Source organism: Capsicum annuum, chromosome 12 (genome assembly GCF_002878395.1).
Source record: "Capsicum annuum cultivar UCD-10X-F1 chromosome 12, UCD10Xv1.1, whole genome shotgun sequence".
Classification (NCBI taxonomy): Eukaryota; Viridiplantae; Streptophyta; class Magnoliopsida; order Solanales; family Solanaceae; genus Capsicum; species Capsicum annuum.
Window position 1 is genome coordinate 225,113,075 of NC_061122.1, and position 27,215 is coordinate 225,140,289.

At 36.7% G+C, this 27,215-nt stretch overlaps 1 protein-coding gene and 1 pseudogene across 1 annotated transcript; one reads left to right on the plus strand and one right to left on the minus strand.

Moving 5' to 3' along the window:
* Nucleotides 1–15,745: 15,745 nt before the first annotated feature.
* Nucleotides 15,746–18,411, minus strand: LOC124889763 (annotated as a pseudogene).
* Nucleotides 18,412–22,593: 4,182 nt separating this feature from the next.
* LOC124889460 (uncharacterized mitochondrial protein AtMg00810-like) lies at nt 22,594–23,622 on the plus strand (the record flags this gene model as incomplete). The annotated part of the gene is made up of 1 exon (XM_047401220.1): nt 22,594–23,622. A coding segment is annotated over one exon (1,029 nt), but the record flags the coding sequence as incomplete, so codon positions are not given.
* Between the last annotated feature and the right edge of the window lie 3,593 nt (nt 23,623–27,215).

Below are 27,215 nucleotides of genomic sequence, written 5' to 3' on the forward strand. Positions count from 1 at the left end.
TTCCAGTGTTCGTCCATTGGACTCACACCTTCAGGGTTAGGTACCACACCGCGCCATTATTGCCAAATTAAAACCATTACCAAGCAGCCAACCCATTATTCCATTATTTTTAACCATGGCTATAAATAGTAGTATCGTCATACTGACTATAACTTGCATGCAATGTCCGTAGCCAACCATTTATAGATTAAGGGATTTCGTGTACCCATAGATTATATTATCAAGTGGACTTGGGGGAGTCCCATGTACACCACAAGTGTTTTCATTTAGACTAATTACATAACCACCAAAGCCTTACAATTTAACCATTCAAAACCATTTAAATCATTTAGGGTTCCATTACCAAGTTAAACAATGCAATAGTTCAATAAAAGTCCATCAATATAGTATAAGCATTCTTATAAGCATTTTCTCAAACATATTGGGGGCATAGTGTTTCTAAAACCAAGACCAATTACCAATTAACCATTTCCATGCAACAAATTATCCAATCCGCCATTAAAATATGTAAATACATAACTAAGACATGGGAAAACGATAACCAAGCATTTATAATCAAAACCCTAACACATAGTTAAAAACCCAAAATCATCCAACACTTATGCCATGAAAACAATTAATAAAATATGCCTTTAGTTGGAACTAACAATGAGGGAAGGAGTACATACCTTAGATTAAGAAGATGATGGAGAGAAATCACCAATACAAGCCCCAAATTGTCCACCTTAGTGAAACCCTAGCCTTCTTTTAGTCAAGAGATTTGGAGAGAATTTAAGAATGTTTAGGAGAGTTTGAGTGATTGCAAATAGGTTAATGATGCCCTAAAAAGAGTTATAAGTCGTGGGGCCTTAATAGGTTAAGTGGGGAAATATCCAGATTACCCCCACCTAAACTATACAAAATTCCCGTCATAGGGTACGCCTACCCTGTACCAGTTGTATCCTCTAATACGAGTGGTACTTACCACTCGTACCCTAGGCCTCCCCCTTGGAGCCAACACTGTCCATCAAATGACTTACCCAAACCAAGTCATACCCAACCATACGATCAGAACCCTTAAACCGTATCCCTGGTAGAATAAAATCAAAGAAAGTTTGAAAACTGTCCATTATACGAGTCAATGGTACGAATCGTACCCTATCTTACGGCTAATGGTGATCCACTCATACTCAGACCCAAGTTAAGTTACCAAGTCTCAGATTAAGTGAAGGAAAAACCCAAACCCAATGACCCATATTCAACCATACGACTCGTACCCACCAAGTCGTGCCTATTCCAGAAACCAATCCATCCCACCAACCAATACTGGTTACCATATGACCTGACCATACCACTCGTACCCCATCATATGGCTAGTACCCCCTATTCATATATTGCCCAGAAACCAGAAATCCAGGAAATTTTCTAAGGGCCAAAAACCTAGGGTGTTATAGTTTCCCCCACTAGGATCATTCGTCCCCTAATAACGGTCAAGGTAGGGTAACCACATGCACGAGTCATTGTATTATCAAATATCAATCTAGCCTTTAACTAAGTTAGAAAAAAAAGATGCAAAGATCTACTCTAACTCTTAACTAACTTAGAAAACAAAGAGTATGTTGAAGAACACATACCTTCCGTATGAATCCCAGGAGCAGAAAACAGATGAGGATAATCGGATTTCATGCCCTCTTCCACTTCCCAAGTATCCTCTTCCATCGTGTGGTTCCACCATAGAACTTTAACCGAGGCTACATCCTTGATTTGCAACCGATCAACCTGTCGATCCAATATCTCTACCAAGATCTCCTCATAATACAGAGAATCTGAGATACCCAATCCTTCCAAGGGAACAATCGATGAAGGATCACCAATGCACTTTCTCAATATAGAGACGTTAAATACTGAATAGACAGATCTAAAATTAGAAAGAAACTTCAATTCATAAGAAACATTACCAACCCTCTGCAAAACCATATAAGGACCGCAAATCGGGGACTGAGCTTTTTTCTTCTTTCTAAACCGCATTAAACCCTTCATGGGAGATACCTTTAGGAACACCTTATCTCCGACCTCGAACTCCAAGTCTCTACACCTTACATCTTCATACGACGTTTGGCGACTTAGGGAATAATTAAGCCTATCCTGAATCACCTTCACCTTTTCCACAGCTTGATAAACCATATATGGACCAAACATATCCGCCTCACCAAGCTCAAACCAACCAATAGGAGATCTACATCTCCTACTATAGAATGCCTCAAAAAGGCCATCCCAATTCTAGAATGATAGCTATTATTGTAAGCAAACTCTACCAAAGGTAGATGCTCAACCCAATTACCACAATAATCAATCACACATGCACGAAGCATGTCTTACAATGTCTAAATAGTCCTTTCTGCTTGCCCATCCATTTACGGGTGGAAAACAGTACTCATACTAACCTTACTACCTAACCCTTTCTGAAAAAACCACCAGAAGTAAGATGAAAACTGCATACCACAATCAGAGATAATTGAAACAGGTACTCCATGCAGCTTTACAATCTCCAAAAGCTATAACTGTGCATAATCCTCAGTCGAAAAGGTAGTCCTCACTGAAAGAAGTGAGCCGACTTTGTCATTCTATCCATAATGACCAAAATTGAATCAAATTAGTTCTGAGATCGAGGAAGCTCAATAACGAAATCCATGTTGATTACCTTCCATTTCCAATCGGGAAAATCAATTTCTTGATATAACCCTTCAAGCCTCATATGTTGAACTTTGACTTGTTGACACACCATGTATTTGGCCACAAAATTAGCCACATCCCTTTTCATACCATTCTACCAATAAATCTCCTAAAGATCATAATACATTTTCATCAAACTAGGATGAACAACCTAGCGTGATTCATGCACCTCAACTAATGTCCTTTGTTGCAACCCATCGATGTCAGGAACAGATAGCCTCCCTTGGTACCGTAAAGTACCAGCACCACTGATCTCAAATAGCATCACTCTTGATTTTTGTCAAGACAGTATCTAGCACTTACTTCTCCCTGATTTTCGCACCAAAAGACAACCGAATCACTTTCTGTACCATCACACCACCATTTTTGTATTCCAAAAGATGAACTCTAAGATTAGCGAAGCGGTAAATATCCTTTACCAACTCTCGCCTTCCCTTTTCCACATGAGCTAAAATTCTCATGGACAACCTGCTAAAAGCATCAACAACCACATTAACTTTATCTGGGTAATAGTGAAGACTCATATCATAGTCCTTGCTAAGCTCAAGTCATCTCCTGTATCTGAGTTTAAGCTCTTTCTGAGTGAACACATACTGTAGACTCTTATGATTAGAAAAGATATCCACATTCACTCTATACAAATAGTGTCGCCTTATTTTCAAAGCAAAAACCACCGCCAACAGGTCTAAATCATGAGTAGGATAGTTCCTGTCATTCACCTTCAACTACCTAGAAGCATAGACAATCACCTTCCCATGCTGTATCATAACGAAACCAAGTCCCATTCAGGACGCATCATAATAAACCACAAACCTTTTCGTACCCTCTAGTAAAGTCAAAACCAGAGTTGAAGTTAGCTTGTCCTTTAGCTTCTCAAAACTACCCTCGCAAGCATCCGACCAAGAAAACTTTACCTTCTTCTGAGTTAACTTAGTCAAAGGGTCAGCTATTGTCGAGAAACTTTCCACAAACTGCCTATAATACCCGACCAAACCCAAAAAGCTCTGAATACCAGTTGGAGTCGTGGGTCTAGGTCACCTTTAACCACTGCCACCTTTTGTGGATCCACCGTAATCCCCTCACTAGAAATAATATGACCAAGAAAAGTTACAGCATTCAACCCAAAAATCACATTTAGAAAACTTGGCTTACAACTGTTGCTCCTTCAAGGTCCGCAACACCATAAGGAGGTGATTAATATGATCCACCTCACTCTTAGAATATAGCCGAATGTCATCAATGAACACAATGATAAAATGATGCAGAAACTGCCTGAATACGCAGTTTATCAAATCCATAAATTCTGCCTGGGTATTAGTCAAACAATATTGACATAACTAAGAATTCAAAGTGCCCATATCGAGTATGAAAAGCCATCTTAGGGATATCCACCTCCCTAATCTTATGCTGATGATACCCGGACCGAAGATCTATCTTGGAAAAAAACTTGGCACCTTGCAACTAATCAAACAATTCATCTATACTTGGAAGAGGATACTTGTTATTAACTGTTACCTTATTCAACTGTCGATAGTCGATGAATATCCGAAGGAAACCATCCTTCTTGTACATGAATAATATCGGTGCACCCCACCGGGATACACTAGGATGGATGAAAACTTTATCCAAAAGATCCTTAAGTTGCTCCTTGAGTTCCCTCAACTCAGTCGGAGCCATTCTATAAAGAGGAATAGATATTGGACGAGTGTCCGGAACTAAACAATACCAAAATCAATCTCCCTATTTGGAGGAACACCAAGAAGATCATTCGAAAAAACCCCAGGAAACTCATTTACCACTGAAACCAAATGCAAAAAAGGACCTTTTGAGTTAGAAGCTTTAACCCAAACCAAATGATAGAGACACCCTTTAGAGATTAATCTCCGAGCTCTAAGATATGAAATAAACCTCCCCCTGAACCACCCTCTCGCTCAATAACCAGTTCACTAGGGAATTTAAAGACAACCTTACGGGTCTGATAATCCAAGGACATGTAACAAGAGTGTAACCAATCCATCCCTAAAATAACATCAAAATCCACTATATCCAGTTCAAATAAAGCCACCAAAGTCTGCCTACTACCAAAAGATATCATAAACTCCTTATAGACACTTTTAGCAATAATAAAGTCACCTATCGGGATAGAAATAGAAAAGGATCTGAAATAACCTGAAGATTAAAACTAAAATACACAACATACATGGGGTCATATAAGAGAGAGTGGACCTCGAATCAAGCAAATAATACACATCACGAGAAAAGAGTTGTAATGTACCAGTCACTACATCAGGTGATACCTCAGACTCCTATCAGGATGCAAGAACATCTAACCTATTCCAGCTAGTGATGTAGTAGAAGAAGTAATAGATACAGAAACAGCACCCCTAGGTGCAGGAGCAGAAGATGAAGCAATAAGAACCTTATTCTCTCCCGTATCAACCTTATCAATCGGATAATTTCTGAGCATATGGCCTGACTGGCCACATTTGAAACATTTGTCCCTCTCTTCATCACAGAAGCCCCAATGAGGACGACCACAAAATTGGAAAGATGGACATGGTGAGGCCGACTGGTCTACACTCGCTTGAGATTGGGCACCCTGTGCCTAAAAATTATCTCCGCCATATTGACGTCTATCACCCGATGGCTGCGGGTAAGGACCAATAGCTGTAGAGAAGGAACCATAACTCCCCTACTTCTTCCTTGGCAATTTTTTGCCATCCCAACCACCCTACTATTGAGCACTACCCTACTCAGAGAACCTGTTCTTCTTACCCCATTTTCCCCCAAACTTAGCCTACTTTGTATTTTTCTTCTCCACCTGTTGTCTATAAGCCATTAACCTAGAAATATCCATATTCTTGATCAGCAAAGCAGTCTTGATTTTAAGGACCAATTCCTAAGACAGTCCAAAAGTGAACTTTATCATCCTGGCCTATATATCAGACACCAATTCCGATGCATACCTATACAACTGGTGAAATTTCAAAACATACTCATTGACAGATATTTTTTCCTGCTTCAGATTATCAAATTCCTCCGCCTTCGCTTCCCTCAACTCCTGAGGCAAGAAGCAATCTAGGAAGGCATTGGAGAAAGTCCCTCACAAAGATGACCCCTCAATATCACCTCTATCCCTATCCCACTCCTCGTACCATTGGTACACAATACCCTTGAGCTGGTAAGCAGCGAAATTCACCCTTTCACATTGGTATCCTGCATCACCCTGAATATTTTCTCCATCTCATCCAAGAAACCCTGAGAATCCTTCTCTACCTTCAAACTAATGAAAGTCAAAGGACTCATATTCATGAATTGGTCAACACTTGTGGCCTCTGAAGATAAAACACCATATGCACCCGCTCAACCTGAGCAATAACCAACTGAGCAATCACATGGATCGACTGACAAAATTTCTTTCTCACATTAACTCAAGGAATATGGAGAGGATTGGAAGAAGCTGGTAGATATCCAGAACAATCAAAGATGGGACCCTTGCATCGAGTGTGAACCCTCGAGGTAGGGTGCACCCTATTAACATCATCCTCAGATGAGACAGAAGAGTTTTCTTGTCTCTCAGATCATCGAGACATGATTTGAAAGGCAAACAAACAAGGATTGGAGAAGATTCTAGAACTTATACTCTAGCTTGAAAATAAAATACCAAGATAGTGAAACATTTTTAAATGCCTTGTAGCCTCCCCTTATGAGTGTGGTGTGCTACACCCCTCTAAAAGAGACTATTTAACACAGCTTTGTGGACTCTCAATTAACCATGAACCTAAAGCCCTGATACCAACTTGACATGACCTAAACCAGGGCCTTGTCGTAATGGGCATCCCAAGTCCAACCAGGACCAGGGACCACCCTTATTACCCACCCACCTAACCTACACGTATCCTGAGTCGACTGAATTCTAATCATATAACAATATAGTGTATTTGGAAATACAATGACTTTGGGATATGTCGATATCCTAGACTAGCCCGACCAAGTCAATCTGTCCACCAACCGTACCAACCAAACCAAAACCAATCCCAAGCCATAAACCAAACCAAAACCAATCCCAAGCCATAAACCAAACCATAACCAAATAGTTTTCATTATAAATATATAATCCAAAATAAAAGAGGATGGAACAATTATAAATTTAGATAAACGGTATCAACCCTAATATCAATGCCAATACTAAGGCTGACACTACTACCAACACCGCCCATACCAACCCATAGCTGTTCCACAAAGCCTCTAACCAAAAGAAAACTAATATTCCCAACATGCCCCCAACCATAGCCAAAACCAATATCTATAAAATAAGCAAAGTATGTAAAAATATCTATGATATAAAATAAAGCCTTCTGAAAGATGGAAGCTTACCACTTCAAACCAAATGCTAATCCCGGAGTCTGATCGCTAAGTAGAAGGAGTATTATGAATGGTTCCTACATCACACGGGGATATAGCTGTCTAAAGATGCGTTAGCGAGTAAATTCTAGCATGAACTCAGGATAAGGATAAAATAATATCAACCTTTAAAACCAAGTAAAAAATCATACACATTCACAACCATACACATACAAACACGCATATATATATATATATAACCATGTTATTGAAATAGTTAACCTAGGTATGTGTAGCTTAACCATCCTAGAAACACCCATGGGCTTTATGGGTCCAGTGTTACCCCCTGAAAGGGCCCCAATGCGTACAGCGGCACGAATCAGAGATACCATAGGAGTAGGGGATTCCCATATACCCTTTGCTCTCCATAATACATATATGTAAAAATGTACTTAAGGGATTCCTATGTACCCCATAAGTATCATATATGAGGTCTGTATGACCTATACTCGTGTCGGCAAACACGAGTTTCCAGTGTCCGTCCATTGGACTCACACCTTCACGGTTAGCTATCACACCCCGCCATTATTGCCTAATCAAAACCATTACCAAACAACTAAACCATTATTCCATTATTATTAACCATGGCTATAATCAGTGGTATCATCATGCCAACTATAACTTTCAAGCAATTAGCCAACCATTTATAGATTAAGGGATTCCTGTGTACCCATAGATTATATTATCAAGTTAACTTAGGGGACTCATGTACCCCACAAGTGTTTTTATGTAGACTAATTACATAACCACAAAAACCTTACCGTTTAACCATTCAAAACCATTTAGGGTTCCATTACCAAGTTAAACCATGCAATAGTTCAATAAAAGTCCTTTAATATAGTAAAAGCATTCTCATAAGCATTTTATCAAACATTTTTGGGGCATAGTGTTTCCAAAACCAATACCAATTACCAATTACCCATTCCCATGCAACCAATTATCCAATCCACCATTAAAACATGTAAATACATAATTAAGACATAGGAAAACCATAACCAAACATTTATAAACAAAACCGCAATGCATATTTAAAAATCCTAAATTATGCAACACTTATGCCATGAAAGTTATTCATAAAATATGCCTTTATTTTGAACAATAATGAGGGAAGGAGTACATGCCTTAGATTAAGAAGATGATAGAAAGTAATCACCAATACAAGCCCCAAATTTTCCACCTTAGTAAAACCCTAGCCTTACTTTACCCAAGAGCTTTAGAGAGAATTTGAGAGTGTTTGAGTGATTGGAAATAGGTTAATGATGCCCCAAAAGTATTTATAAGTCATGGGAACTTAATAGGTCAAGTGGGGAATATCCAGATTACCCCCACTTAAACTGCACAAAATTCTCATCATTAGGTATGACTACTCCATGCTAGTTGTATCCTTTAATACGAGTAGTACTGACCACTCATACCCTAGGCCCCCCTTAGACCAACACTTTCCAACATCTGAATTACCCAAACTAAGTTGTACCCAACATACGATTAGTACCCCTAAATTGTATCCCTAGTAGAATAGAATCAAAGAAATTTTGAATACTTATTACCATACGAGTTCGTGGAATGAACATTGTCTACCATACGAGTCTGTGGTATGAATCATACCCTATCTTATGGATCATGGTTTGACACACATACTCAGACCCATGTTAAGTTGCTAAGTCTCTAATTAAATAAAGGTAAAACCCAAACAAAACAACCCATATTCAACTATACGACTCATACCCACCAGGTCGTACCCATTTTAGAAACCAATCCATCCCACCAACCAATACTGGTTTCCATACAACCTGAACATACCACCCGTACCCCATAATATGACTAGTACCCCCTAGTTGTATAGTTTCTAGAAACCAAAAATCCAAAAATATTTCTAAGGACAAAAACCCAGGGTGTTATACAATGTGACTTACAAAGAGCAAGAATACTGTATCACATAATCTATATAAAAATAATTATTACCTCAATAATAAGTGTTCTTCCAAGACTGGATCCTTGAAGGATTGGTTTGGCTCAATAATGCTCCTAAAAAGAAAGTAAAGATTGCCAAACTGGACTAAAAAAGGGTAAATCTTTCCCCTGTTATCTTACTGGGAACTCAAACTCAAATGGGTTCCAAAATCTAACAAGTGATTAATGGTGAGGAAAGGTAAAGAGGAATCAACCAACTTAATTTGATATAATGGTTATTTAGGGCTCACAAATAAAATTTTACCTCTTCCTGAATGCCCTCAGTAAATATATGTCTCCTTAAAAGTGGAATCAGGAAAGTCTAGGATAACTCAGAAAGTAAATTAAATAGGAAAGATTCTTGAAGTGTTAAAGAATATGTCCTTGGTACATCCCTATTAATGACAATAGGGAGATGGTCCAAAGACTCAAGAAAGGGTAAAGCTGGTGAAGTTGTGTACAAAGGAACTCCAATGATTTTTCTTCTTTGTCTATGAAATATAAGCAGGTATATAGGTTGAATAATGCTCTATGTCTCTAATTCAGTCTCATATATTTGCAAATATACATCCATGACAAGGAAGGAAAGACATGAAAAAAGTGGTGAGATATCATAAGACAGTTGAACACAGTCATCACTTAGGGATCTGTTCCCCAATCAGGTTAGTAGCACTTGTTGCTCGTAAAAATGACCATCCTAAATAATTAATGACTTTTCTATGTTACTCTCCCACCCATTCTAAAAGCTATATTTTATACCGTAAACTCAACAGATGCATCCATTTGTCTGGGCACGCCTTTTAAACACACTATTTCTTTTAATCTCAACTGTCCCTTCATAACCTATTTAAAGTTCAAAATCCATTTAGTTTATCTTTTAAAATCTTCTCTTATTTAATCATATCAGTTTCCAAATCACTTATAAGAAAATTTAAAAGATTGTCACCCTTATACTAAAATTCTTCTAAAAGAAGTCCTCCTCATCTTCTATTTCTAAAAAAACTCAGCCCCTTCTTTTAAGAGTAATAGACACTCCCTATATACCTTCAGTTTCTAAAGAATAGTTTCCCATTACTGAATATACCTCTTTCTCTTCCCAGTAATTTTCCAAAGCCCACTGTTCTTAGCAAGATGTGAGTTGACCCAGAGACACTTCCCCAAAAGGCAAATCTAGTACCAATACCTTTAAGAACAATGTTCATAACCCCTTTGTTTTAGTAGTCCTACTTACTAGACATCAAAATGACTCCCTTAAAGATACGGAGGAAGAAAATATAGTGATTCCATCTGTTGACCTTGGGGGTAACCTCGGTGGAAGTGTGATTAAGGATAATGAATCCTTATCATGGAAAAAATCAAATAAAAGATCTATCTCCTCAACCCCTGGGACTAAGCCTAGTTCAAGGAACATAATAAAGGAGGTACTGGAGAAGAGCAAGAGAAGTACTAAAGGAAGAAGAATGCTAAAGAAATATGGAATTGATATAACTGAATCGGATACTGATGATACAAATAGTGAGATCGAGAGGATATTCGAAGGATTAGGTGACTCGAAGGATGAGTTTTATGGGTCTAATATCAAAAATCATACTATTCCAACTCAAGAGAAAGTAAAGAAAGTAAGCACATCTTCACAAAGGAAAGGTAAGGGTTTGTCAGTACAAAATCCAAAAATCTACGTCATCGGTAAGAGGAGAAAACTAGTCAATGCCGAGGATAAAGGAACAGGTCTCGATCTAAAGTCGGTGGGAACTTTGAATGTTTCCAAATCTAATATGAACTGGCTCTTCAAAACAAGTCATGCCGTCTACAAAGAAGGATATGTATCAAAAGTCTAGCTAAAAGACTCTCAGGACTCAAGAAGTCTTGAGATAAAGAGTGTTTGATACAATCGTTGCTAATATGCCTGACATAAAAAAACTTTTTGATTGGATGAAGTATCAGAATTTGGAACATCTTTTTGAGTTACTTGTTCCCCAGCTACATGAGAAAGAGGTAAGAATGTTCTACCATAACTTGACAATTTTCGATGATGGTTTACATGTAATATCATAAGTTAATGGGGTAGGTATGGGATTGGATAAGGATACCCTCTCTGGGGTTCTTATTACTGGAATCAAGACCATTAGATCAAGAGAAGGGTCTGCACAGTTCTTAGAAATGTGTACTGATCTTGATAATCTGAACAATAAGGCTATCAATAAAAAGGGATTTAAAAGGGAAATATCAACTGTTATTTGAATTGGTACACAGGGCTCTTGTTCCCAAAGCTGAAAGAAAGGGTATTGTGATAGACCCTGATATTTATCTCATGGAAATAGTATCAAATTATTAGAAGTTGAACCTCCCTACGATTATTATTGAGTATTTTAATACAGTTATGTTTACACATGATGGCAATCACGCCTTACCTTATAGTTTCTAGTTAAATAGAGCGTTTGACTACTTTTCTGTTAAATATGGAAGGGGAAAGGCAAGTTCAGTAAAGTAGATCATCAACTTCACCACCCTAGAAGAAAATAATTGTATTGTTAAGAGAGAGAGAGTGAGAAACCTAAGTCCTTTGTGTCCAAGCTGATTGAGGTGCAACCGTTGTTGAAAAAGAATATAACTGCCCTTACAGCAACAGTGGCTCAACAAGATACTGAGATTGTTCCATTAAAGACAGGATTAGATACCCAAACAGATAAGGGAGATAATTTTAATAGAGAGTTAAAAGCATAAAATATAGCCCTGCGTGAGAGGGTGAAGAAGTTGAAAGCTCGAATTGAAGTCTTGATCGAAAATAATGAATCTTAACATAACAAATTCTTGAGGCTCACACTGTAGAACATGAAAGAACGACCTTACTCCTTAGACAGCTGGATCAAGCTACAAGAACTCCTTCCCAATTTCTCTTCGCTATAATCCCTACTCCTTTCCCTCAAATATCGCTCTAAGCCTCGTGGTAGCTTGTTCTCCTTTACTCTTGTTTTGTTTCTGATAAGTGACGGGCACTTTATTTTGGATTGGATCTTTTTTTGAACAACATTTGGTACTGATTGTTTACTGAGTGTTAATTTCTGAATGTTGTCTTACATGTGCTATCTTTTCACTTTTACTGTCTAATCCTTTCCTGCTCATGTTAGTGTTGCCTTCATGGTCATGAATTAACATATATGACTTATCTATGCCTGTTTACTGCCTGACCTTTTTGATGATGTCAAAAGGGAAAAACAGACTGCATTGTAGATATGGGTATAGATATGTAGTTGTATAGATATGTGTATTATATATGTGTTATGAATATATGTAGGATGCTGTATATGTAATCTGTGGGGTGTGATGTTATGCATATGTGTAGGATGCTCTACATATAGGGTGTGGGTTTGTGATGATAAAGATAAAGGTTCTCTTATTCAGGGAGAACTTAATGCTCATTGATAGGGAGAATAAGGTGGAGGATGCCTATATTTTTATACGCATCAATGGTGGGGGTAGTTTGGTTGGGAAAATTGGTTTGGTATATTGTCTTATGGCTTATGTTGTTTTGCTAAAGTATAGGTTGTGTTGTGTAGAAACTGACTGAAGATGTTGAGTATGGTGATCTGATTGTATGGGTTTTTCATCATAAAAAAAAGAGAAATTGTTAAGTTCTTAGTTTTGGTGATTGACGAATTCATAGTTTGGGACCTGTTCCCTGAAACTTTTGTTGTAACAACAAAGGCTTCTGTGAATTAGGGAACATGTTGGGCTCACCTATTGCTGTCACAGTCAACTTTTCAGCTGACACATAGTATAAAAGTTGGTGAAAAAGTTATAACCTTTTTGCCTTAACCAATGAGAATGTTTCTAGGTTTTCTTGTATCACAACATATAATGTTTATCTTCCTCAACAAGAAAATCAACACTTTCATATACTCACAATTAACGATCTTTCTGAAGTGTCACAGTGGTGTAATTAAAGGCTGAAACTATAATAGGTAACATGTTGTTCATAGAGGTGTATTTTTATTTCTTTGTTATAGTTGGGTCTTTGTATTTTGTTCCAAAAAGTCTACCTACGTTTGCTTATGATTGTAGTAGGTGTTGTGGTGTACCTTCTCTTGTAAATCATCTAGAATTAGGTGATTGTCTAAACTAGAGTTCTTGTGGAGTCCATTTAGAGTTAGCTGGAGGTAGAAGTAGTACAGTTACCGCTTGATTTTCTTGTAATAGTTTTATTGTTAGGAAACAAAGATTACAAGGTTAATCCTTGGAGTCTATCTTCAAGAGGTTGATTGAATATAGTGGAGCTTAAAATCTTGGAGGCAGATCGTGGTTTTTCTCTCTTGAGAAAAGAGTTTTCACGTAAAAAATCTCGTGTCTTTACTTTCTGGATTCCTGCACTTCTTATTTTATTTACTCCTAGTTCTCGTTGCTTTTGTGATTCTGGGAACAGCTCCCTGAGTTGAGGAGCATCCCACCCCTAACCCTTCAACGACACTTCCTCTGTTTCAAAAAGAATTATATACTTTTTTTTTAATCCATTTAAAAAAGAATATATTTTTTTTCTTTTTTGATAATATTTTAATTTAAATTTTTCCCGTGGCATGTTTAAGACCACAAGATTAAAGGATATTTTGGTACATTGGACATGACTTTAATTTAGGACTACAAGATTAAAAGTATTTTTTATCTTCTTAAACTTCGTATCAAGTCAAAATAGTTTGAGATTTGTGGTTATGAATTGAGAGATAGACGATGATCTGAGAGAGGAAAAAATTCGAAAGAGGAGGAGAAAATGAGTTTGTAATAGTTGAACCTACTTTTTAAAAACACTTTACCAATTATGAAATGCAAATATTAAATAGCCTGAAACTTGAGAAATGATTTTCTGTGCCAATTTTCTTAAATTATACTAATGCCATGTTATACCATTTATGACTTTATATTGATATCCTATGCTAATTTCTCTTCAATTTGGGAAAGGTCAGCCCAAGCCCATACACAGAGACTTTTTCTGGTCTCGATATACAAACACTCCTCATATTAGGTACAAAATTTACGAGGCAGCCTGTTTTTACAACGACTCTTTAATTTATATCGCCCATTTTAAATTTTTGCACATATTTCCACTTTAGATATATGCATGTATGAAATTTAGCTTCACAAAATTAACCTTTAGTCAAAATACATATGAATGAATTTTATGTATTTCTACTAAAAAATTCATGATATATGATTGAACTTTACTTTTGTTTTTGCCTGAACTTCAGTCATATATGATTAAAGTTTAATTATCTTTGCTTCACGTCAAGCATTTTTCTTTGAAATTCAATTTATGAACACAAAATTAATTGAAGTTCGAAAAATATGATTGAACTTCATCCATATATAACTGAAAAGACTGAACTTCAGTTATATGTGTCTGAACTTCAGTCATATGAAGCTTTAAACATTGTGTCAAGTTTAACTTCAGATATTGTATGTCTAAAATTGTATTAACGTAATTACATGTGCAAAAAAAGAACAAATACAAGTAAGTCATCCTTTATATAGGTATAATATAGAGTTAGGGTAAGTAGCTCTCAAGTTATGCTTAAAGTAAAGTGTCTTCAAAAACACTAAAAGTAATTGATCTTCAAAAACTCTAATAGAAATTGAATTTGTTTTATAGAATCCTACAAAATTTCGATGTCTATAAAACCTCCTTTCATAGAGATCAAATCTAATTCTTCTTAGTTCGAAAAATCCGCTACTAACGACCTTCAAGTTAGGAAAAGGATTCATACCAAATTCAAATGGTTCATCTACATAAATAGTATAAATACATAACCTTATTTACCACTTAAAATACATTTTTATTAAAGTGCATTTTTATATTTATGTCTGATAGCCTAACCATTTTTTTTAAACCAAAAATAGCTAAATACATATATAATGCATTTTTAAACACAATTTTAACATGATTAATAAGAGAAAAAAAAACAACAACAATGTTAATACATTTTCAATACAAATATATTAAACGTATTATAGGTGCATTTCATCTTTCCATTACCATTTAAAGTAGTTTACGTTGTTAGAAATATATTATATTTGTTACGAGATAACAACTTTTGAATCATAAAAACGTATAATATTGAATTTGAATTGTATACACTTAGTGATCCCTTACATTTAATACAATTTTAATACAAATCATATTACCACCACCACAATACACCACCACCAAACTCCTGCAAGAGTTGCAGCACGACCAACAATAGACCCATCACTAGGGGTCTTCATGAGTCGATTTGGATCGGTTAGTGGTTAAAACCATAACCAAAATCAATTTAGTCGGTTTTTAAAATTCTAAAACCAAACCAAACCACAGAAAGAAAATAACCGTCGGTTTGGTTCGATTTCTTTTTTTTTTTTTTATTATTGATTAGTCTACTCCAAGTCTCCAACCATCTCTAGAATAAAACCAGGGTGATAGGATGACCGAAAGGTTAATAATAACATTTTTGTTTGTACTTTAGACTGAAGAAAAACTTGAAAAATACTCCATGACAAGTTCATTTTGATGTTTGATTTAAGTAAGCAGTGTCATTTTAATCAATGTCCAAATTGTAGCTCTACTCAAAGTAATCAAATGTTTAAAAAGTGTCATAAGCACAAACTAAAGAAGAAGAGCTAAAGCTTAAAATAGATACTGCCTGCAGTTCAAGAAATAAAAGTCTTGGATGAAGGATCTTAAACTTAAACCATTATCTTTGAAGATCTTATAAAGAGACTCTCAACAACCTTACTCATACTTGAAATGGCTTCCAGTGTAGACGGGTAAATCGCATCTTGCTTAGGATCCTCAAAATTTACAAGGCATCCAGCACCCTGATCCAGTGTCCCTGGAAACTTCTTATGTTATCATTTGAGATAACTTTTTCACAACATAGTCAGCTGGAAACTCAATCAACTCAGCAATATTAGCACTCTCGACCCTTGAGAAAGGCTCGATCAACCTGCAGAGATTCTGCTCTATTGAAGTGTCGTAAAGAGAGGTGGCGCTGGACAATAAGATCTTCATCAAGCTGAGACTTTGCGAAGAGCAATCTCAAAGAGTTCCAAAGATCGCCTGGAGTAAGCATCGACAACATCTTTCATAGTATCAAGTTCTGGCCGCAGATATTCCAGTCCACACGAAGATATTATTCCTGCAACATCATTAGCCTAGCTGACCATGATTTTGCATAGCAACATATACTTGAGACTGTATATGGCTTTGGATTTGGCCTTGGCATCGGGATCTTTCTTTGATGAAGTATCCTTGGGATCACGAGAAAGGGCATTAAATGTCTCAAACACCTCATAGAAATAGCTGTAGCCTGTAAGCAACTTTATAGTCTTTTTCTTCTGCATGAAGTATCCCACTCTGCAAATCAATTTCACCTTGCTGATCTGGATGGATAAATAAAGCATTGGCTCCTGTTCGAGCAGCTTTAAGTGCATCCTTGGCTTTGGGAAGATTCCTCAAAGAAAATTGACCATCTAAATAAGAAGCAGCTTGTCATCCAACTGGTAACCGGAAGTTCTGAAACTTCTGGTTACCAGCAATTATTGAATGTTGAGTATATTACATCAAACCAGTTCAAGGGCACAAAGATATGGAATATAGAAGAACAACAAAAAAATGAACCACAACAGTAAGTAGCCAAAAGCTACAAAACAAGCCAAATACAGTAAGGAACTCAACAAAAAACCCCATTATCAGCACAGTGGATTGAATCAGATCATATCAAAAGAAACATAACAAGAACGAAACCAGAATCAGCATTCATACTAATTGATGTATCACATCACCAAAACTATTATACCAACATTTACAGAATACAATAAGATCCTTGAAAAAAATATCTACTGATAAACATTCCAGGCACAAATGCTAGTTAGGTACCTAAAGGCTAAAACCATACATGGGAAACCAAAAAAGATTGTTCATTAATTAATATTGCGATCAGCTTAAGCTCATTCTCCACGAATACTCTTTGCAAGTTGGATATCCTTGGGCATTATTTATGGTGACTCTCTTAGCATGGATGGCACACAAGTTGGTGTCCTCAAAGAGACCAACTAAATACGCTTCAGCAGCTTCTTGGAGCACAAACACAGCATGACTTTGAAACCTTAGATCTGTCTGTTTCACCAACACAAAGAAAGAAGTGTTACTATCAATCAAACCAACTATTATTTCAAGCATACAAAAAGATACACCCTTTGTTTCATCTTCTGTAAGGGTGATTCACCTGGCAAGATAACCTGGAACAGAAGAACTCCTGAATCCAAAATCAAAAACAATAGTACCTAAATTTGCTGTCACTTTTAAGCAAAACAACAGCTAAATTCCAGTAAAAACTTCAGCTAAAATCATCCAAATTGTAGTCACTTTTCAGCAAAAAACACCAACTAAATTTTAGAAAAACGACCAGCCAACTTCCACCATATTCTTTAGCTTGAGCTCCAAACTAATCAATGCTCAAAGTAGAGTCCGAATATTCTGAAAAAAATTACCATATTCTCATTAAATGTCCATGAACATGAATATGATCTAACTTTTTTTTCTAAAAAAAGAGACAATGAGGAGATAAGTAAAGATTTTTATTATGGTATCAAATTTAAAGATAAAAAAAAATGGGAAGAAGAAATCAGTAAATTGTAGAAGTTAGTACCTTTTTCAACTGTTTCAAGATTTTGAATTTCTTCTAAAAGATCTTCAATCTTGCACTCTTTAGATGTTGAACGTAACCATTGTTGACCACAAATAAGAGCTTCAACAGTCTTTGCTGACAAAGAACTTCGATAACAATCAAGAACTCGACTACCGGTGCTAAAAACTGATTCTGAAGCAACAGTAGACGTAGGAATAGCAAGCACATCTCTTGCAATTCAAGAGACAATTGAATATCTTTCTGATGAAGCTTTCCACCAATTCAAAATGTTGAAATCCTTAATTTTTTCCACATCATCCTTCAAATACTTTTCTAGATCAAATTTATCATCAACATTAGACTCTTTTTCAAAGTATTTCTCCCATTGTGATTGCCACACATCAGAACTACCAACTGCATCAATTTCACTAATTACACTAGTTTGATCTCCAATATTTTCACAAGAAATTCCAAAAATAGAACTCTTGTAATGAGCATACTAGCTGATTAAAGTATCTTGTACTTTATCACACTTTTTACATCCCTCCATCGAATTATAATATTTCTTAAAAAGAAACTCAACATACTTCATTTTGTAGCGAGGATCCAACACAACGACAACAAACAACAACATATTAATATCACTAAAGTCACCCCAATATTTATCAAACTTCATTTTCATCTTCTTAGCCATATCAGTTAAAATAAAATCATCACTCTTTTAATAGTTAACAATTATGCTCTAAAGATTAAAAATTTCATGAAAGAAAGTATTTGTAGTAACTTGCAAAGTACTAGAAAACTTCAAAGTGGTTTGATAGAAAATCTCCAAAAACTTGAGAAAGACATTCACATCTTTCCAATCTTTCGAAGATGGATGTTCGATCTTTCCATTCGAGTGAAGACAATATTTCAAGTACTTATGATCATCAACATACATTCTTGAAAATGCCTTTTCAAATTTGCCAGCAGTATTTAACATCAAATATGTAGAGTTCCACCTTATTTCAACATCTAAACTCAAAAGTCCATTAGTGTCAAGTTTAACCTTCTCAATATATGACTTAAAGGAAGCAGTTCTTGCACAAGAAGATTTAACATATTTCACAACATTTCTTACCCAAGAAATGAACTTATTTCGCTCACTCAATCCTTTTTTTACAATCAAGTTTAGGATGTGAGCATTGCACCAAACATGTAGAAAATTATTTTCCATGATAACACCTTTCCAATCACAAATTTTACCTTTCAAGTGTGTGATTGCTGCATCATTAGCTGATGCATTATCAAGTGTCACTGTAAATAGATTTTTAGTTCCCCAATCTAACAAACAAGATTCAATAGCAGACGCAATAGTCTCATCCTTGTGATTTGAATCTTGAAAAAAATTTAAATATTTTTTTGTAACTTCCAGTCATCATCAATCCAATGGGTAGTAATTGTTAGCCCATATGTTATTGGGCCTTTAGTTTATGGACCTTTAGGTTATTGGCTATGTATATATATAGCCTACTTTTGTTTTAGTTAGTTTTTATGCTTTTCAGATTATATTGTAAACCTTAGCCTTTCTTTCTTTCAATAAAGTTCTATTAACATGGTATCAGAGCTAGTTTGATCCATGACCTTTGATTTGTTGGTTGAAGATTTTGTAGCAGGCACTTACTGCGCGGATCGAACTCCGCGGTGAGTTCGCTGGGGGGTACGGGGGGCAGCACGCCCCCGTCCGGGGTTCGGGGCGGAGCCCCGAATTTTGAGGTGCTGCTGTATTCGTTTGCTGTCTGGTATTGTTCGTCTTTCGTTCTTTTGCTTGCTGCCATTGTTGTTCGTTCGGAATTGTTCAACCTAGGGTTTTGCATCTTTTTGTTTTTTTGAATTGTTTGTGTGTTGCTGTGTTTACAATGACTGGAAAGGATGATTCTCTCCAGTCCATTAGTACTCAATTAGATGGTAAATACTATGCCTATTGGAGTTATGTCATGAAGAATTTTCTTCGTAGGAAGAATATGTGGGGTTATATCACTGGAGTAAAACTAAGACCTATCGATGATAAAACTGAAAATTTTGATTTGTTGGTGGACTTATGGGAAACTAATAACTCCAAGATTATCACTTGGATCAACAATTCTGTAACTCAGTCAATTGGTATGCAATTGGCTAAGTATGACACAGCAAAGGAGGTCTGGGATCATTTGGAAAGACTGTACACTCAGTCTAATTTTGCTAAGCAGTACCAGTTGGAGTATGATATCCGTGCTCTTCAACAGCATGATCTCAGTATTCAAGATTTTTATGCTGCCATGTCGGATTTGTGGGATCAATTGGCACTTACTGAATCTGCAGAGTTAAAAGATTTTGGGCCGTACATTGCTAGACGGGAAGAGCAACGCTTGGTTCAGTTTTTGATGGCACTACGTTCTGACTTTGAGGGCCTACGTGGAACAATCCTTCATCGATCTCCCCTCCCTACTGTTGATTCTGTGGTTCATGAACTGATTGCAGAGGAGACTCGTATCAAGTCTCAAGTGGATAAAGGGTCTAAAGTAACTACTACTCCTGTCGTGTTTGCTGCTTCAACTGATCAGTCTAGGCCACCACGTACTCAGACTCGACAATCTCCTAACGTTGCATTTGATGAGTGTGCATTCTGCAAACAGAAAAATCATTGGAAGGCTCAGTGTCCGTTGTTACTTAACAAGGTCAAACAGCCTCAATCTGGGCAGCAACAGAAATATGGGCAGCAAAAGTCTCCGTCACGCTCCTCTGGTGCTCCTCCATGGTCATCTCGTCCTCCACAGTTCGCTGCTGCTGCACCATCTGTAGATGTTGAGTCTGTTAGCACTATGCCACCTTCTGCGTTGGATCCCCAGGTTTTCGAACAGTTCAGACAGTTCTTCGTTTCTAATCCTATGGCCATGTCAGCATCTATGTCTCATTCGGGTTCAGTTTCTTCTAGTACCTCAGGTATTCCTTCCTCCTTGTGGATATTGGATTCTGGTGCGTCTCATCACATGTCCCCTCATTTGTCATCGTTTGGTTCTTTGTCACCCATTTCACCAATCTCTGTTATGTCCGCGAGTGCTGTACCTATGTCAGTCGAGGGTGTTGGTTCTGTTACTACCCCTCACATTGTCCTCTCTGATGTTTATTACATTCCCAAACTTGCTTTAAATCTTGTTTCGGTCAGTCAGTTATGTAAGGCTGGTAATTGGGTGTTTTTTTCTGATTTTGTTTGTGTTATACAGGACCAACACACTCAGAGGGTGATTGGGACCGGCCATAGGTTGGGGGAACTCTATGTCTTGGAGAATCTCAAAGTGTCTGCAGTTGCTGCCTCTAGCATAGATTTATCTTCTTTTCGTTTGAGTCCTTTGTCTTCTCAGTTTTATCTTTGGCATTCCAGATTAGGACATGTGTCAGTTTCACGTTTACGTTTTTTGGTCTCTAGTGGTGCTTTGGGTCATGTGAACACTAGTGATATTTCAGATTGTAGTGGTTGTAAACTGGCAAAATTTTCTGCCTTACCGTTTAATAAAAGTGTGTCTTATTCTGTTGCTCCTTTTGATATTATTCATTCTGATGTATGGGGACCAGCGCCAGTATCCACTAAGGGTGGATCGACCTATTATGTTCGTTTATAGATGACTATACTCGTTATACCTGGGTGTATCTTATGAAACGCAGATCTGATTTCTTTGGCATTTACAACAACTTTAGAGCCCTTGTTAAAACACAACATTCGGCTGTGATAAAGTGTTTCAGGTGTGACTTAGGGGGTGAATATACCTCTAATGACTTCACTCAGTTACTTGCCTCTGATGGTACCATACACCAGTCATCGTGTACCGACACTCCTGAGCAGAACGGTCTGGCAGAAAGAAAACATCGTCATATTGTTGAGACAGCACGCTCTTTACTTTTGTCTGCAGAGGTTCCTAGTATTTTTTGGGGAGAAGCAGTCCTAACTGCTGTATATGTGATTAATCGTATTCCTACTGCATTGACTTCAGGGATGTCTCCGTTTGAGAAACTATATGGTCACCCGCCGAATTATTCTGCATTACGAGTTTTTGGATGTACTTGCTTTGTTCTTCGTCCTCATGTTGAACGAAATAAGTTAGGGTCAAAATCAGCTATATGTGTGTTTTTGGGGTATGGTATTGGACAAAAAGGATATCGTTGCTATGATCCTGTAAGTCAGAAATTATATGTTTCACGACATGTCACTTTTTTGGAACATATTCCTTTTTATTCCATTCCAGCTAAAACCCATGATGTGACAAAGTCAGATATTCGGCTTATTGATCCCTTTGGGATTGACATAGAGGTTCCAGTTCCGGACCCATCCATGCCTTCTGGTGTGCCACCTGATAGTGCTTCAGCCTCGCCTGTGCCTGAGTCTGCTCCTTCGACTGTTGAGACTGGAGACCCACCACCTCTGAGGAGGTCTACTCGACCTTGTAAGTCCACCAAACTGCCAGATTTTTCCTATTCTACATATTCAGCCTCATTTGCTTCCTTTATTGCAAACATACATCATTTGTCTGAACCTGAGTCGTATAGAGAGGCTGTGTCTGATCCTCTTTGGCAGAATGCTATGGCTGAGGAACTTGCTGCTCTTCATCATACACATACATGGGATTTGGTTACTCTCCCACCTGGTAAGCATGCGATTGGTTGTCGATGGGTGTATAAGATAAAAACAAAATCTGATGGGTCTGTTGAGCGATACAAGGCAAGACTTGTGGCAAAAGGGTACTCACAACAATATGGTATGGATTATGAGGAGACTTTTTCCCCCGTAGCAAAGATGACGACTGTTCGCACTATGATTGCTGTTGCATCCGTTCGACAGTGGAAGATATTTCAGATGGATGTCAAGAATGCTTTTCTGAATGGTGATCTCCACGAGGAAGTTTATATGACTCCTCCCCCAGGTATTGACCACCAGCCAGGTGAAGTTTGTCGGCTTCGAAAAGCTTTATACGGTCTCAAACAAGCCCCTCGTGCTTGGTTTGAGAAATTCTCCACTGTTATTACTTCCCTTGGATTTGTCCCGAGTAACCATGATTCAGCATTGTTTGTTAGATGTACAAGTGCAGGGCGAATTCTATTGTCCTTATATGTAGATGATATGATTATTACTGGTGATGATCATAGTGGTATTGAGTTATTGAAGCATGATTTGGCTCATCGATTTGCAATGAAGGACTTGGGCTTGCTGCGTTATTTTCTGGGTATTGAGGTGGCTCAGTCTAAGAAAGGGTATCTTCTTTCTCAAACTAAGTATATATCTGACTTGTTTACACGGGCGCGTCTTTCTGACAACAGGACTGTAGATACTCCCCTTGAAACCAATGCACGTTACTCTCCTAGTGATGGTGTTCCATTATCAGATCCGAGTCTTTATCGGACTATTGTGGGTAGTTTGGTTTATCTTACGGTTACTCGTCCAGATATAGCACATGCAGTTCATGTTGTTAGCCAGTTTGTTACTGCTCCTACTTCTGTTCACTGGGGAGCTGTACTTCGTATTCTAAGGTATCTTCGTGGCACTCAGTTTCAGAATCTCTTGTTTCCCTCGACGTCATCTCTCGAGTTGCGAGCCTATAGTGATGCTGATTGGGATGGAGATCGCAATGATCGTAAATCCACCACTGGTTTTTGTGTGTTTCTTGGAGACTCTTTAATCTCGTGGAAGAGCAAGAAACAAGATGTTGTCTCTAGATCTTCCACGGAGGCTGAGTATCGTGCTATGGCTGTGACTACATGTGAGATTATTTGGTTACGTTGGCTTCTTGCAGATATGGGGGTTCACATTTCTATGCCTACTCCCCTGCATTGTGATAACAAAAGTGCGGTACAAATTGCAAAGAATTCTGTCTTCCATGAGCGTACGAAGCACATTGAGATTGATTGTCACTTCACCCGTCATCATTTACAGCTCGGGACCATATCGCTTCCTTTTGTTCCATCGTCTTTGCAGATTGCTGACCTTTTTACGAAGGCTCAGTCGGTGTCTCGATTTCGTTTTTTGTGTGACAAACTCTCAATGCTTATTGCTGTTGCATTGTGAGTTTGAGGGGGGATGTTAGCCCATATGTTATTGGGCCTTTAGTTTATGGACCTTTAGGTTATTGGCTATGTATATATATAGCCTACTTTTGTTTTAGTTAGTTTTTATGCTTTTCAGATTATATTGTAAACCTTAGCCTTTCTTTCTTTCAATAAAGTTCTATTAACAGTAATGACCATATATGTAAAATTTTGAAGTGAAGTCCACGTATCATTAGTAATACAAACACGTTGTCCTTTAATAACCCTTTTAAGCTTTTGTTTCTCTTCTTGATAAATCCTTAAACATTGTCGAGCAACTGTAATACGAGAAGGAAAATCATAATTAGGCAAAATAAGCGACATTAATCTCTTAAAACCTTTTCCCTCAACGACTCTGAAAGGTTGTTCATTAATTATAATAAACTCAGCAATAGGTCTCCTAACTTCAGCGGCATTATAAACAACCTTCTCCAAACTTGCTTGCCCCCCTCCTTTAATTAATTTGAGAGTTGTTTGCTTTCTATCAATGGACTTAAAAGGATATTTCAAACGCTTAGTAAGCAAATGTCCCCAAAGATTAGAAGTTCCATTCTTACTAACACAAGAAAAGTCTTTGAAGCAATACTTATACTTTACCCTTAACTTATCCACTTTATTAGTAATCTCTGAATAATGATCCCAAACTTTTGATGTCTTTCTACTGTTGGGGCTAGGATCTTGAAGACATGGAGTTGTTCTTTTCTATTTTTTTGGAGGAATCCCTACTAAGGCAAGATTTGAAACACTGCCATGTTCTTGAGTTGCATAAGATGCTGATGTAGTTAGAGTTCCTTCTACTTGAAGTTGAGCCCCCAAATCTTCAACATCTAAGGTCCTTTTCATCTAAAATTCAGACAGAAGAAAAAATCATTTAAAAAAAACTAATTAGATGTCATACACTCCTCTAAATTTTTGTATAAAATTAAAATTAGCTAAAGTAACTAGAATAAAAAAACTAAAAATCTCAAGCTCAAAATAATCTTGTATTTGAAGTTTTCACTTTCCAAGCTTCAATCTTTATTTTTGCTTTTACTTATGAGATAAAAAAACTGAAAAGAATTTCTTTTTTATGTATGCCAGAAGCCCAGAAACTGCGTCTGTCTTTCAGTTTCAATGAAGAACAAAAGAAACAATAGACAACAGATGTACTATGGACCTATGGTCTACTATTGTGAAAGCTTAAAGTAGAACAAGTGAAGTAGGATTAACTTATTAATAGAGTAATAGTTAATTAGTAGGTAGAGTTTGGGCTTAGGTTTGGGACTTTGGCTAATTGGGTTAAATTATTGGTTGGCTTTGGCTAGACATAGATTAAAATTTAGTTTAAGGTTAAATTTAATAAAATATTTATATTTTATTTATCGATTTGGTTTGGTTATTTTCATGATTTTTTAAGTAAAACTATAACCAAACCAAATAGAATCGGTTTTTTTAAACTTAAAACCAAACCTAACTAAACCAAATCAAACGTCAGTTTTTTTAATCGGTTTGGTTCGGTTACCCATGAACACTCCTACCCATCACTCCCATTTTTCATTTTTCTGTTAGCCAGCCACCAAACAACACCCAACCAATTTACTCGTATCTTCTCCCACGAACTCATGTTTTTGGAGCAACCAAAGTCACTATCCACTCCATTTCTCCTCCATCACCCAACACCGCCTTATTTTCTGTCCAAATCTGAAATGCATCACCTTCAATTTTCAAAGTATCCCGGCGAATCAGCCATCAAACAACCATCATCTTCTCTAGCATACTCACATTTCCGGAGCAACCTCCACAAACCCACCATGTCCGCCGTCAAAAGACTTAATTCGGTCAGCTCTAGTAGTTGTTGGTTTGTCAGTCAGTTTAACTTAGAGCTTTTGATGCTAAGGATCATCAATGCTTCATTCGTGCAGATAAACATACGGACATGAGGAAAATAACTTTTGATGTCAAGAAAGAAATCAATCAACAGAGAAGAAGTGAATATAGCTGTTGTGGTTTCATCTATTCCTAGAAAATACTGTACAAGGAAGGGTTTAAGAAAAGGGTAATTTGATAAACAAATATTTTTTTACAAAAATTATATAAGTATATATTACCTTTAATACATCAAACCAAAAAATGTGTAAAAAATAATGGATGTGTAACTAATACCAACATTACTAATACTTGCATTAATAATACAAGCATTACTAATACACTCTATTTAGCATTATTCTTATATACTCTACCAAACGACCCCTAAATGTAAAATTATGATATAGCCTGTAATTAAAAAAAATGTACGTATCTTATAAAGGGTAATAACTAATGTAAAAGAGTACATTTATGTATATATTTCAATTCAAATCTTTTGATATTTGAAAAATATTTTATTAACAGATTTTAAATTATGGAGAAAATTCATATCAAATCACAATCATCTTAAGTTCGAGAAATGTGCTACTAACGATCCTCAAATTTCGGCAAAAATCTAGAGAGAAGAATCAAGGAAACAAATAGAATTGTACCCATATTATTTATTAAAAAATGTCCCACCGGGTGTGTCAATTTGTTTTTAAAAAAATTCTATAGAGATTAATAATAATTTGCAATCACAAATAAAATATGAAAAAATAAGAATTTTGTTGATAAGCAATATGTGGGTGCAATCTGTTTATTTTCTTGATTCTTTTCTCTTAATTTTATCCGTAATTTGAGGATCGTTAGTAGCGTATTTCTCGAACGTAGAAAGATGTCCTATTTTAACTCTTTTAAAAAATAAAGCCTTCATATCACTCAGTAAAGGTGGACATAGTATGATATGACATTTGAGATTTCGGTTATGTTATTTTTGTAAGAAAAAAATACTATGCCATTATGGTATAGTTTGGTTGTTTTGATTTCGTTCAGAATTGCGCAACATGATAGATCAATAATCATAGTTTGTTCAACTTCAATTTGTATATACTCATATAATATAAAATTATAACTTTGATTTTTGAGAAAGATGTCTCCATTAAATCATATAGCACCTTACACATATAAAAATATATATTTATAAGAATTACAACAACTTGCTTTATTAATCAGTTACACGAAATAAACATTTCAATCAAAATTTAGTCAAAGTTACAACTTGATATGGGTATCATGGGCTCGAGATCATTCACTAGGAGCCAAGCTCGGGAGCTACAAAGGCTACAAGGCACGTTTATGAAAATGGACGTGTTTGAGCATGTTGCGAACCCTCCCAAAGGAGTAAATGCATTGACATGTGAGGGCTTGCCTTAGGTGCTCTAAAATACACCCAAGGCTTCCCAAGTTGCACTCCAAACTCACCACTCCTCATTAAGAGTAGAGGAGTTTTTTGCATCACTTTTTGTACTAGACTATATAAAGGATTCTCTTAGTCTTTTGTTGGTAGTTAGTTCATTG